The following is a 14566-nucleotide window of genomic DNA, read 5'->3' as shown; positions in this document are numbered from 1 at the left end:
GTAGACTGGGGGCTAGAGAAATTTAAGGAGTAGAAACATGTTTAGTTTTCTGTTTTTTTTTTTTTTTTTGGGACAGGAAAAATGGGGCCAAGAGCGTTAATGGCAGCAGCTGCTTACTCCAACATAGGCATGGCATTCTGATTAAAGGGGTCAGCCTTTCCTGTTCTTACTTACAGGATTGACAAGAGTGGCTCTCTCTTGCCCACTGAAGGGACTCAAACAGTGGCAGATGGTGTTGTTAATCCCCAGTCTACAGTGGCTGTAGTTGCTATAAAACAGGGATATAGGATAAACGATGAGTGGTCTGAAGAACCAGCTCTGGCCACAGCAGAGTCACCCATCCAATGCGGAAGCAATCTGTTAGCCTGCTGTGGTGCACAGGTCATCTCTGCTTTACTTTCTTTTTGTGGTTGGAAGGGCAGACCATGAAACTGGTAGTTTGTTCCATGACCTAGCCAAAAAGTGCCTCTTTCCCAGAGAAAAGAAGCAGCCTGAGCAACTAAAAGTTAAGTTTTTTTTTTTTACTACACAAAACACAGTAAAAGCACTTCAATACACTTAATCAGCCGCAAAAAGTAAAAAAATGTCAACACAGGAAAAATTAAAAAATGCTTAACTAACAGGAAAACTGTGCTCCAATTTAAAGTACAAATCTCTTGACAGTCAATTAAAAGAAACTCCAATTAAACTTTTCCATGCAGGAAAGTAAATTTTGACAAAAAAAAATTTATATAGAAGCCCCCCCGCCAAAGGGAACTTATCTGCCTTGCAAACAGCAGAAGTCAACCGGTGATCCTTGAAAGCTTGCAGAGGAGTGCTCTCGTCAACAGCAGGAAAGCTTTGTAGGGCTTGGCTCTCAAAAGCCTTTGATGTTAGGTAGTTCAGTTTGAGCTGCTTAACTGTTTGAATACGTGGAAGGTGCTTTGGAAGGTGACTGGCTGTTATACTTGTGGGATACAAACCATTTAGCCACAGCTACTGCAGCAGTGATCAACACGATGAATATCAATCAAGTAGCCTTCCTTTATTATGACTTCCTTAACAATTATCACCAATGTAGTGTACAAATGCAGGTACTTACATCCGATTTTCACTTCCCTGATAGCCAAAAAAAGGTCTGCAAAACAAAGGAAAGTTAGAGGTAGGAAATGTACATCAGAAAAAACACATGTAACATTCAAAGTGCAACTGGCATGAACCTCACTGTTAAGAGCTAAAATAACATTCTGTCAATCTACTTTTTAAAGTATACTAGTTTTCTTTACTAAGCAGATTAAACGTGCAAGTTTTACTGCCAAGTACAGTCAAGTGTGAGGTTTAATGATTTGGTAATCTGTACATACCGCATGTGGAAAAAGTTATGTATGAATGAGCACTTGAGAACATACACTATATGCAACTTCACAAAGTAAATGAATTTTGGAAGCACACTAACCACTTCCTAAATTGTAAATATTAAAAAGCGTCACACCAACCCACTTCAGCACTGTTCTAACCATAACTAGTGCTAAGGCATTCCAGACCACAACATAAATGAATGGTTTTACCCAAGCTGAACAGAACCACATTACAAAATTGTTGTTTACAGCGTATTTAACATCTACCCAAAAATGCAAATAAATCAATAAGACTTCCGGTGAAAAGTAAATGTGGCATCACAAAAATTAACACAAGACACATATGTAGTGCACGTCCAACAAACTGCTGCATCGCATAACAGACCATCTAAATCTCAGATAATCTAATGGGTTTTTCTGTTATGCTAGAGGACGGCTACCCCTCATGGTGGTTACTACCCTCAAAGACACAATGCATTTTAGAGGTTTTAAAACTAAGAAAGCTACATTATTTCCTCAATTTATACATTCAGGTCCTGTTAGTTGGCAGACAAGCCATCTGCAAGGAGCATGAGGATGTAAACATTATGCTCCTCCTTACAGAGATCAACTCCTTCAAAGTCAATGAGGCTTCAGTAAAGGCAAGTTTATTTAAAAAATAGCTCTATTCTGATGAAAGCATTTAATATGCTGATTTAGAACTTTTTTTTAAATATCAGATTACATATTAAACAGTTTACTGAGCCATGTGAATTAACAGTTGGGGATAAGAAAAAGTACAGTTGTGTACCTACCATAAATGTAGATGTTAGAGTGTATTCACTGTTGCAGTCATTACGCTAGAGTTATCCTGCTGGCAGGCTACCCACAGTCAGCCTGAATTCCAAAGTCCTGGTCCGGAGTCGGCTGCTGTCGCCTCTTCAGACATCAGTGCGCCAGGGGTATACAAGATACAGCCAACGTCATTTTCTTCAGTTTTTCTTGCCCCAGATGTCAGGTGCCCCCAAGAAGAGACAATACATATTGCTTATAAAAACATACAGTAAAATAAAAACAATGCCTTCATCTACAAGCAAATACACCACATAGGTTTTATAGGATAGAGAGGTATAGATAAGTCCCAGCAAAGAACGGGGGGTGGAGGGTGGGTAACCTGGACTGCAACAGTGAATACACTCGAACATCTACTTTTATGGTAGGTACACAACTGTACTATGTTCGTGTTTCACTGTTGGTCATTAAACTTGGGTTGAATCCCAAAGCTGAGGTAGGGCGGCTGGGTCTAAATAGGATTAGGAGTGGCTAGGAGGCCCTGAAGATCTGCAGTGGCAAAGCCTGCTCTGGATTTAGAGTAAAGAGGTAAGTGATCATGCTTGGTAAAAGTGTGCACTGAACTCCAAGTTGCAGCCTGCAAAATTTCCTTGGTTGGTACTCCTCTGAGAAAGGCTGCTGAAGTGGCTGCTGCCCTGGCAGAATGTGGCCTAATATTCTTAGGCACTGACTTGCCATGCTGTGCATAGCAGAAACGAATGCAGTGTCCTATCCATTTTGAAATAGTCTGCCTTGAGATAGCCTTTCCTTGTGATCCTGCTGCATATGCTACAAACAGTTGCTCAGTTTTTCTGAAAGCTTTTGCTTTGTCCAAGTAGAAGCGTAGTTGCCTGTGTATGTCCAAAGACTGCAGAAGTCTCTCCCCTTTATTCTGGGGATTTGGATAAATTGTTAGAAAATGAATGGTTTGGTTAAGAGCCATACTGGATACTACCTTTGGCATAAATGTTGGGTTTGTCCTTAGAGAAACCCTATCCGGATGAAAAATGATAAAAGGTTCCACTGCCATTAATGCCTGTAACTCTGAGACTCTTCTTGCTGAAGTTATTGCTAGTAGCAGAGCAGTTTTCCATGACAAGAATTTTATATCAGCTGTATTGGCTGGCTCAAAAGGAGGCAATGTGAGCTACTCCAAGACAAAGTTGAGGTTCCAGGGAGGTATCTGTGCTCTCCTTGGGGGTCTTATGTTTTTGCCCCTCTGAGGTACTCCCTTGGCAGTGGATGTGAGAAAAAATGAGGTTCCTTATTGTAATGAGCTGAAATGGCAGAGGCATGGATCTTAATTGATGAGAAGGATAGGCCTTTGTCCAGCATCTCAGGTATTGTAAAATCTGAGGAATATTTGGCAAGTGCAGTTTTGTACCTACCATAAATGTAGATGTTAGAGTGTATACACTGCTGCAGTCATTACACTTGGGTTATCCTGCCGTCAGGCGGTCCCTCAGTCGGCCCGAGTTCCAAAGTCTTGGTCTGTCGTCGGTTGCTGTCGCTTCTTCCCTGACGTCAGTGCGCCAGGGGTATACAAGATGCAGCAGACGCCATTTTCTTCAGTTTTTCTTGCCCCAGATGTCAAGTGCCCCCAAAAAAGTAGGCAATGTAAATTGCTAATAAAACATACATAAGAAAAGCAATCAAAAACTTTGTTACCAGCAAATACTCCCTATAGGCAGCAAAGGGTAGAAGGCCTAAGTACCAGCAAGGAAGAGGGGAAGGAGGGAGGATAACCTAGACTGCAGCAGTGTATACACTAACATCTACATTTACAGTAGATATAAAACTGTACTGTGTTCATCGTGTTACACTGCTGCAGTCATTACACTTGGGTAGAATCCCAAAGCTGAGGTAGGGTGGCTGGTTCTATAAGACATTAGGGGTGGCTATAAGGCCCTGCAGCACTGCAGTGGCAAAGCCAGCTCTGGATTTAGAATAAATAGGCAGATCGTAATGTTTGGTGAAGGTATGTACAGAACTCCAAGTTGCTGCTTCCAAAATGTCCTTGGTAGGTACTCCTCTGAGGTAGGCATTTGAAGTGGCTGTTGCCATGGTGGAATGTGACCTAATGCTGTTAGGTACAGCTTTCCCATGGTGTGTATAGCAGAAACGTATACAGTGCCCTATCCATTTAGAAATGGTGTGTTTCGAAATGGCTTTTCCCTGTGCTCCTGCAGCATATGCTACAAACAATTGCTCAGTTTTCCTGAAAGCTTTCATTTTGTCCAAGTAGAAGCATAACTGCCTGTGTATATCCAAGGAATGTAGAAGTCTCTCCCCTTTATTCTGTGGATTTGGATACAAACTTGGCAAGTGAATAGTTGGTTTAGAGCCACACTTGATACACCTTTGGCATAAAAGTAGGGTTTGTTCTTAAAGACACCCTGTCTTGGTGGAAAATGATGAAAGGTTCCACTGCCATTAGTGCCTGTAATTCTGAAACTCTTCGTGCTGAGGTTATTGCCAGGAGCAGAGCAGTTTTCCAAGAGACATATTTTAAGTCTGCTGAGTTAGCTGGCTCAAAAGGAGGTAAAGTTAATTTTTCCAAGATGAAGTTGAGGTCCCGAGTTGGAGTTGGTGCTCTATGGGGCGGTCTTATGTTTTTGGCCCCTCTGAGGTACTGTTTTAGCAAAGGATTAGAAAAAATTGGAGGGTCTGTGTTGTAATGAGCAGAGATGGCAGAGGCGTGGATCTTAATGGATGAAAAGGAGAGGCCTTTGTCCAGCATCTCAGTTAAGTATTGTAGTATCTGAGGAATATTTGGGACAAGAGGGTCAAGGCTGAGAGCGCCTGGTTCCAGGCACAGAATCTTCCATTTATCCGAATAGGCTTTTCTGGTGCTGGGCCTTCTGGCCTCCAGAATGACATCCATAACAGCTCTGGAAAGAGGCATTGCTTGTTTGACTAAGGAATCTTCCATGCAGCCAGATTTAAAGCCTTGAGCTGGCTGTGAAGTATCTGATTGTTTTGCTGAGTCAGATGATGTGGGATTTGAGGCAAAATCCATGGTGGCCCTTGTGCTAAGTTCTTTACGATTGGGTACCAGTGCTGGTGTGGCCAAGTCTGGGACAATCAGGATCATCTTTGGCTTGTCTTGTCTGGCTTTTAGGAGTATCTTTGAAAGGAGAGGAAGTGGTAGGAAAGCATATACTTGTAGGTTTTTCCAGCTGAATGAGAGGGCATCCACTTTCCATGCTTGTGGGTGGTAAGTCCTTGTGCAGAATTTCTGTAGCTGGCAATTGATTGGGGATGCAAACAGATCTATGTCCGGGGTCCACCATTTTTGTGTTATCATTATGAATATTTGTGGATGTAATTTCTACTTGTGCGGATCCATGATGTTTCTGCTTAAGTCGTCTGCCAGTGTGTTTTTCTCTCCTGGCAGGAATTGTGCTTGCAGATGAACTTGATAGGTTAGAGCTGTGTTCCACAAGGTCATGGCTTGTCTGCAGAAGGGATATGAATGAGTGCCCCCTTGCCTGTTTATGTACCACATAACTGTGGTGTTGTCTGTCTTTAGTAGTAGTATCCTGGATGCAGAAGGTCCTTGAAAGCTGTAAGGGTTTTGTACAGCTAGCATCGCTGATTGATGTGAAGATGCCTTTGTTCTGTGGGCCACTTGCCCTGAATACATTTTCCTGCCATGTGTGCTCCCCAGGCGTAATCTGAAGCATCTGTTGTCAGTGTTTGCCTGGCTGTGGGTTGAGTGAAAGGCTGTCTTTTGTTGAGTTGACAGGCTTGAGCCCACCATCGAAACTCCTGTTGAAGGCAAGGAATAAGTGGCATTACTGTTTCCAAGCAGTGACAGTGTTGAGACCAGACACTCTTTAGGTACCATTGTAGTTTCCTCATATGCAGTCTGGCATATGGAATTAGTAGTATGCAAGACGCCATGTACCCCAAGGCCTGCAGAATTTTTCTTGCAGGGAGTTGGGTTTTTGTTGCCAGCAATTGGAAATATTGAGTCAGTTTGCCCTTGCTTGTCTGGCATGAGATAAGCCATCTGGGCCGTTGTATTTAAGCTGGCACCCAGGAATATTCTCTTGTGAGGGCACTAGTTTTGACTTCTTTTTGTTTAAGGTGTACCCTAGGCAAATTAGCAATCTTTTTACAAATGCCAGAAGCTTTAGAAGAATGTCTTTGCACTCTGCTTGAATAAGGCAGTCGTCCAAGTATGGGTAAATTTGAATTCCTTTTTGTCTGCAAAATGCAATTACTGGTGCCAGGCATTTTGTAAAGACCCTGGGCGCAGTAGATAAGCCAAAGAGCAGTGCAGAGAATTGGTAATGCATTGAACCAGCTTAGAATCTGAGGATAGCTTCTGCAATTTTGTCCGATAGGGACATGCAGGTATGCCTCCTTGAGTTCCAAAAATTACGAGCCAAGCTTTCTTGCCCAGCATGGGAAGAAGCTGCTGTAATGTCAACATTTTGAATTTTGGAACATCCAGGTAAGTACTTAAAGAAAGATCCAGAATGGGCCTCCAGGCTTTGTCCTTTCTGGGAACCAGAAAGAGTCTTGAGTAAAACCCTTGTCCTTGCTCCTGTGTTGGTACCTTTTGAATAGCTCATGTCCATGAGTGCTGTAATTTGTCTTTGAGCCTCTGCCCATTGATGTGGTGGCAGATTTGGCATTCCTTTTAACCTTGGCAGTGTGAAAGTGGAACCTGTAACCTTGAGCTACAATATTGAGAACCCATTTGTCTTTGGTGATCAAATGCCAACTGTGACAGAAAAGTGCCAGTATTCCCCCCAAGGGGGCTGCCAAGAGAAGCGCTTGGCAGCTGTAGTGGGAAGTCATTGGGGTTGTTTTTTATAAGCTTGAGGCCTGTCTTCCCCTTCTTTCTGGGTTGAAGCACCCCAATGTCGAGGCCTGTAAGAACCTTGTGGTTGACCTCCGCTTCTTGGACGTCTGTATCTGCCCCTTTGAGGTCTGTCTGAAACTGGAAAGGACCAATTTTTTGTTGGCCAATTTCTGCTAAATCGACGAGGCTGATCCTGTAAGAAATCCTTCACCGTTTGCATAGATTTTGCCTTATCCTCCATTTTCTTTAATACCTCTTCTGCCTTAACTCCAAATAAAACATCCTGCTGAAAAGGTGCATCCAATAGTTTTGCTTTAACATGATCTGGTAAAGTCACTCTTTTAACCAAGCATGTCTTCTAATGACAGAACCTGTAACTGCTGCTCTACAGACAACCTCTAATGAATCAAAACCACATCGCAAAGTATGTTTTCCCACTTGTTCAGCTGCATGCAATAAATCCTGCATTTCCTTATAGTTAGGAAGATCTGAATTTGGAAGCATTTTTTGTTTCAACTGAGAAATCAAAAATTGCTGATATTTAAGCATGTGAAACTGGCAATTTAAGGCCCTCATTGCTAAAGTTGCAGATGTGTATACTTTCTTTAATCTAATGCTCTGGAATCTCTCTGAGGGAACTGGGTTTTTTGCTGTAGAGTCCTTTACCCCTTTGGGACCCTGGGAAATAGTTTCAGGGTCAGCAACAAGGCTTTTATAAATGAATTTGTGAGAGTCAGGGACTCAGTAGTATCTGTCAGGCTTAACTGGAGCAGGATGTAAAGAATCAGGATTTAGACTGGATTCAGAATACACATCCACAATATCCAACACTGGTGAAATAGCAAGGGGTCTGTGTTGAGGTAATGAAAGAAAATTTGAGCCTTTTCTTGGATTCTGAGTAATACCTGCCCTCCCAATGGAAATGCTCCCTCATGGTATACAAGGTTTCCCCAAAGGAGTAGTCCTCTGGTGGGGAAGCTGAAGGAATAGATTGCTCAGCATCAGAATCCTCATAAGGGGGTAAAGAGTATCCTTCGTCTGAGGATGAATCTAAAGATATGGACACCTGGTTGGATGAGTCATAGTCTGCATCCTGTCTAGGCCTTTTATCAGGAGGGTGGGGACCCCCTGAACAGAGTAATTAAGTCTTCGGCCATTTTGAGCATCTCTTTCTTAGGCATGGAGGCCTGTCCTGGTGAATGTTGAAGTTGTTTCTTTGTTTTTAAAGGGGTTTTAGATTTAGCAGAAGATTTAATGGTTAACTGAGTAGGTCTGAAAACACCCTCTGAAGCTGCAGGTTGTTCAGCTGCTCCGGATCCCTCTGAAGGGTTAGTCTCGGTAGGCCATAAATCTGGTGTATCCAAAGGCCCAGCCATCTCCACGTGGGAGTCAGAGGCGTCCTGTGGTTCCAAAGAAGCGATAGTCAGGGGCTGCGAAGGCGCCTCGCTGAAAACCGGAGTACCGGCGACTGGCCTAGAAGAGGCTTCATCAGTTTTGGGCCTCGGATGCCTGCCCTTGTCTTTGCGCTTTTTCAGTCATCGGTTGTTCCGACAGCATGGTGTAATTGAATTTTCTGCCAAAATAATGTCGGGCAAAATCAGACGTTTAATAGTGCTCTTGTTAAACCTAGCACAAAACCCACAACCTGTGACGTCGTGGTCTGGGCCTAGGTATGGGATACAATAAGAATGGAAATCCTTGAGGTATTTGCTTCCCACAAGAAATACAATTAACTTTTACTGACATCGGTCTGAGGCAAGAAAGTTTCGCCAACGGGGTACTTAGCTTTGTAGAAGACTTCGGTTCTGGATTCGGAATGAAAATCTCAGGAGTCTGCCGAAAGACACTTGCAAACTGCTTTTGCTTCGGGCACCACGCGGCAAGAAAGACTGAAGAAAATGGAGTCGGCTGCATCTTATATACCCCTGGCGCACTGACGTCAGGGAAGAAGTGACAGCAACCGACGCTGGACCAAGACTTTGGAACTCGGCCGACTGAGGGACCACCTGATGGCAGGATAACCCAAGTATAATGACTGCAGCAGTGTAACACGATAAACATCAAGTGGTTCAAGTCCTTGTGCCTGGTTCCAAGCACAGAAACTCTTCTGTTTTCCTGCATAAGATTTCCTGATGCTGGGCCCCTTGGCTTCCAAAAGGACATCCATAACAGCTTTAGAGAGGTGTGTTTTGAGTGGCTAAATTATTTGCCATGCAGCCACATTTAAGGTTCTGAGTTGGCTGTGCAGGATCTGATTTTGAGTCAGAAGATGAGGAATTTTAGATAAATTCCAGGCTAGGCCTTGAGACCAGTTCTTTAGAATTGGGTACCAGTGCTGGCGTGGCCAGTCTGGGGCAATCAGAATAATTTTTGGCTTCTCGTCTGACTTTTAGGGGTACCTTGGGAAGGAGAGGCAGTGTTGGAAAGGCATAAACTGTTAGGGTTTTCCAGCTGAATGACAGAGCATCCACTTTCCATGCTTGTGAGTGATGAGTCCTTGTGCACTCTCTCTAATTGGCAGTTGTGAGGGGAGGCAAAAAGATCTATGTCTGGGCATCCCCATTTCCTTGTTATGTTGAAGACCTGTGGATCTAGTTTCCACTTGTGAGGGTCCATGATGTTTCTGCTTAGTTCATCTGCCAGAGTATTTTTCTTTCCTGGCAGGAATTGTGCCTGCAGATGTACTTGATAGGTCAGTGCTGTGTTCCACAAAGTCATGGCTTGCCTACAGTGGGGGTAGTAATGTGAGCCCCCTTTGCTTATGTACCACATAACTGTAGTACTGTCAGTCTTTAGTAATAGTTGTCCTGGATGTAGTAGATCCTTGAAAGCTGTCAGGGCATTCTGTACAGCTAGTATCTCTTTTTGATTGATATGAAGATGCATTTGGTCCGTGGGCCACGTGCCCTGAATACATTTTCCTGCCATGTTTGCCCCCCAGGCATAATCCGATGCATCTTTTGTTAGCGTCTGCCTGGCTGTGGGTAAAGTGAAAGGCTGCCCCTTGTGGTGACAGGCCAGTGCCCACCATCGAAACTCCTGTTGCAGGCAGGGAATAAGAGTAATTTCCGGGCTGTGGCAATGTTGAGTCCAAACACTTTTCAGATACCATTGTAGCTTCCTCATATGCAGTCTTACATATGGAATCAGCAGGATGCCATGAAGTCCAAAGCCTGCAGAATTTTTCTTGCAGATAGCTGGGTCTTTGTTGCCATCATCTGAAAGTAATGAGTCAGTTGCCTTTGTCTGGCTTGAGATAAGCCATCTGGGCAGTTGTATTTAAGCTTGCACCCAAGAATATCTCTCTTGAGGGGGCACTAGTTTTGATTTCTTTTCATTTACTGAGTACCCTAGGCAAATTAGTAATCTTCTTACAAATGCCAGCTGCTTTAGTAGATTGTCCTTGCTCTCTGCTTGAATAAGGCAGTCGTCCAAGTAGGGCTATATCTTGAATTCCTTTTTGTCTGCAAAATACAATTACTGGTGCCAGGCATTTTGTGAAGACCCTGGGCGCAGTAGATAAGCCAAAGGGCAGTGCAGAGAATTGGGAATGCATTGAGCCAGCTATGAATCTGAGGTATCTTCTGCAAGATTGTCTTATTGGGACATGCAGGTATGCCTCTGAGGTCCAAAGTAACTAGCCAAGCCTTCTTGCCCAGCATGGGTAGAAGTTGCTGCAGTGTCAACATTATGAATTTTGGAACGTCCAGGAAAGTATTTAGAGTAGACAGATCCAGTACTGGTCTCCGGGCTTTGTCCTTTCTGGGTACCAAGAAAAGTCTTGAGTAAAATTCTTGCCCCTGCTCTTGCTGTGGTACATTTTGAAGAGCCCTCATGTCCATAAGAGCTGACATTTGTTTTTGTGCCTCTGCCCATTGATTGTGTGGCAGGTCTGGCATACTCTTTGGTCTTGGTAGGGTGTGAAAGTGGAACCTGTAACCTTGAGAAACAATATTCAGTACCCATTTGTCCTGGGTGATCATGTGCCAATTTTGTGAGAAAAGTGCTAGTTTTCCCCCTTAGGGGGCTGCCAAAAGATAAGTGTTTGGCATTGGTAGGGGAAGTCATTGAAACTGTTTCCTATAAGGTTGTGATTTGTCTTCTCCACCTTTGGGGGCTGAAGCACCCCATTGTTTAGGTATGTATGAGCCTTGGGGCTGAAATCTGCCTCTTTGTGGCCTGTGACACTGGAAAGACCAGTTTTTAGAAGGCCAGTTCCTGCTAAATCTGGGCGGCTGAACCTGTAAGAAATCCTTTACTGTCTGCATTGATTTTGCTTTATCCTCCATTTTCTTAAACACCTCTTCTGCCTTAACACCAAAGTATCATGCTGTAATGGAGCATCCAATAATTTTGCTTTAACAAGATCAGGTAAAGTACAGTTTTGTACCTACCATAAATGTAGATGTTCACACTGCTGCAGTCATCACACTTGGGTTATCCTGCCGTCAGGCGGTCCCACAGCCGGCCCGAGTTCAAAAGTCTTGGTCCGGCATCAGCTGCGGTCGCTTCTTCTCTGACGCCAGTGCGACAGGGGTATAAAAGAGGTAGCCAACGCCATTTTCTTCAGATTTTCTTGCCCCAGATGTCAGGTGCCCCCAAACAGGAAGACAATACATAATCCCAAGTGAAATACATAAGTAGAAAACAAAAGCTACAGCTGTAAGCAAATACACCATACAGAAATACATCATATAGATTGTATAAAAAGGGAGGTATAGATAAAACCCAGGTAAGAAGAGGGGATGGTGGGAGGGTAAACCTGGACTGCAGCAGTGTGAACACTCGAACATCTACATTTATGGTAGGTACAAAACTGTACTATGTTCATCGTGTTACACTGCTACAATCATCACACTTAGGTTGAATCCCAAAGCTAAGGCTGGATGGTTGGTATTAAACAGGGTTTGGAGAAGCTAGTAGGCCCTGCAGAACTGCAGTGGCAAAGCCAGCTCTGGTTTTTGAATATAGAGGTAAGTGGTAGTGCTTGGTGAAGGTGTGCACTGAACTCCAAGTTGCAGCCTCCAAAATATTCTTGGCTGGTACCCCTCTCTGAGGAAGGCTGCTGATGTTGCTCTAGCCCTGGTGGAATGTACTTAATGTTACCAGGTACAGATTTCCCATGGTGTGTGTAGCAGAAAGAGATGCAATGTCCTATCCATTTTGAAATAGTCTGTTTTGAGATAGCCTTTCCATGTGATCCGGCAGCATAGGATACAGAGTTGGTCAGATTTTCTGAAAGCCTTAGTTTTATCCAAGTAGAAACGTAATTGCCTGTGAATGCCCAAAGAGTGTAGGAGCCTTTCCCCTTTATTCTGGGGGTTTGGATAAAAGGTGGGTAAATTAATGGTTTGGTTTAGAGCCACACTGGATACCACCTTTGGCATAAAGGAAGGGTTAGTTCGTAAAGAGACTCTGTCTTGATGAAAAATGAAGGCTCCACTGCCATTAGGGCCTGTAGCTCAGAGACTCTTCGTGCTGATGTTATTGCTAGCAGCACGGCAGTTTTCCATGATAAAAATTGTAAACTGGCTGTAAAAGCTGGTCCGAAGGGTGGTAGTGTAAGTTTTTCCAAAACAAAATTGAGGTTCCAAGTTGGTGTTGGTGCTCTCCAGGGCGGTCTTATGTTCTTAGCCCCTCTGAGGAACCGTCTTAGCAATGGATGTGAAAATCTAGGAGGATCCGTGTTGTAATTAGCTGAAATAGCTGAAGCGTGGATCTTAATACACGAAAAGGAAAGGCCTTTACGCAACATCTCAGTCAAATATTGCAGAATCTGCGGAATATTTGGGACAAGAGGATTTAGGCCTTTAGCCTTGTTCCAGGCGCAGAATCATTTCCATTTGTCCGAGTAGGTTTTCCTGGTGCTGGGTCTCCTGGCCTCCAGAATGACATCCATAACAGCTTTAGAGAGAAGTGTTGACTGGTTGTTTAGGTAATCTGCCATGCAGCCAGATTTAAAGTCTTGAGCTGGCTGTGTAGAATCTGATTGTTTTGCTGAGTCAGCAGGTGAGGAATTTGAGGTAAAATCCATGGGGGCCTTGAGCCATGTTCCTTAATACTGGGTACCAGTGTTGGCGTGGCCAGTCTGGAGCAATGAGTATCATTTGTGGGCCCTCTAATCTGCCTTTCAGCAGCACCTTTGCCAAAAGAGGCAGTAGAGGAAAGCCATACACTGTTAATGTTTTTCCAACTGAATGAGAAGGCGTCCACTTTCCAAGCTAGTGAGTGGTATGTCCTTGTACAAAATTTCCGTAGTTGGTAGTTTTGGGGGAGGCAAACAGATCTGTATCTGGGCTCCCCCATTTTTGAGTTATCATTGTGAATACTTGTGGATCTAGTTTCCACTTGTGAGGTCCATGATATTTCTGCTTAGTTCTTCTGCCAATGTATTTTTCTTTCCTGGCAGGAATTGTGCTTGTAGTTTAACTTGGTAGGTCCGTGCTGTGTTCCACAAGGTCATTGCTTGCCTGCATAGAGGATAGGAATGTGTGCCCCCTTGTTTGTTTATGTACCACATCACTGTGGTGTTGTCCGTCTTTATTAGAAGTTGTCCTGGATGTAGGAGGTCCTTGAAAGCTGTTAGGGCATTTTGTACAGCTAGCATCTCTTTTTGATTGATGTGGTGATGCATTTGATCTGCAGACAATTTGCCCTGAATACACTGTCCTGCCATGTGTGCTCCCCAGGTGTAATCCGATGCATCTGTTATTGTTTGCCTGGCTGTGGCTAAGGTGAAAGGCTGACCCTTGTTGAGGGGACATGCCTGAGCCCACCATAAAAACTCCTGTTGAAGGCAGGGAATGAGTGGTATTATTGTTTCCAAGCTGTGGCTGTGTTGAGTCCATACGCTTTTCAGGTACTATTGCAATTTCCTCATATGCAGTTTTGCATATGGTATTAGTATTATGCAAGATGCCATGAATCCCAAGGCCTGCAGAATTTTTCTTGCAGGGAGTTGGGTCTTTGTTGCCATCATTTTGAAGTATTGAGTCAGTTGTCCTTGCTTGTCTGGCATGAGATAAGCCATCTGGGCCGTTGCATTTAAGCTGGCACCCAGGAATATTGTCTTGTGAGGGCACTAGTTTTGACTTCTTTTCGTTTACTGTGTACCCTAGGCAACTTGGTAGGTTTTTTACAAATGCCAGATGTTTTAAAAGAATGCCCTTGCTTTCTGCTTGAATAAGGCAGTTGTCCAGGTATGGATACATTTGAATTCCTCTTTGCAGTACGCAATTACTGGTGCCTGGCATTTTGTGAAGACCCTGGGCGCAGCAGATAAGTCAAAGGGCAGTGCAGAGAATTGGTAATGAGTTGAACCTGCTATAAATCGGAGGTATCTTCTGCAGTTTTGCCTGATAGAGACATGCAGGTATGCCTCCTTGAGGTCCGTTACTAGCAAAGTCTTCTTGTCAAGCATGGGAAGAAGTTGCTGTAGTATGAGAATCTTGAATTTGGGTACGTCCAGGTATGTGTTTAGAATTGAAAGATCCAGAATGGGTCTCCAGGCTTTGTCCTTTCAGGGAACCAGAAAGTCTTGAGTAAAATCCTTGTTCCTGTGTAGGAACCTGTTGAATGGCTCTCATGTCCATGAGTGCTGTAA

General features: G+C 43.8%; 1 protein-coding gene across 1 annotated transcript in view; it reads right to left on the bottom strand.

The window, feature by feature from the left end:
• Positions 1–14566, bottom strand: part of LOC122812116 — a 1581175-nt gene that overhangs the window by 319589 nt on the left and 1247020 nt on the right. Inside the window, exon 10 of the mRNA XM_044084402.1 lies at positions 1082–1117. Within this exon, the coding sequence (XP_043940337.1) occupies positions 1082–1117 (36 nt within the window). The remainder of the gene's footprint in view (positions 1–1081; positions 1118–14566) is intronic.

This window comes from Protopterus annectens, chromosome 9.part0, assembly GCF_019279795.1.
Source record: "Protopterus annectens isolate FY-2018-M chromosome 9.part0, PAN1.0, whole genome shotgun sequence".
NCBI classification, from domain to species: domain Eukaryota; kingdom Metazoa; phylum Chordata; order Ceratodontiformes; family Protopteridae; genus Protopterus; species Protopterus annectens.
This window is presented reverse-complemented; position numbering and strand designations above follow the sequence as displayed.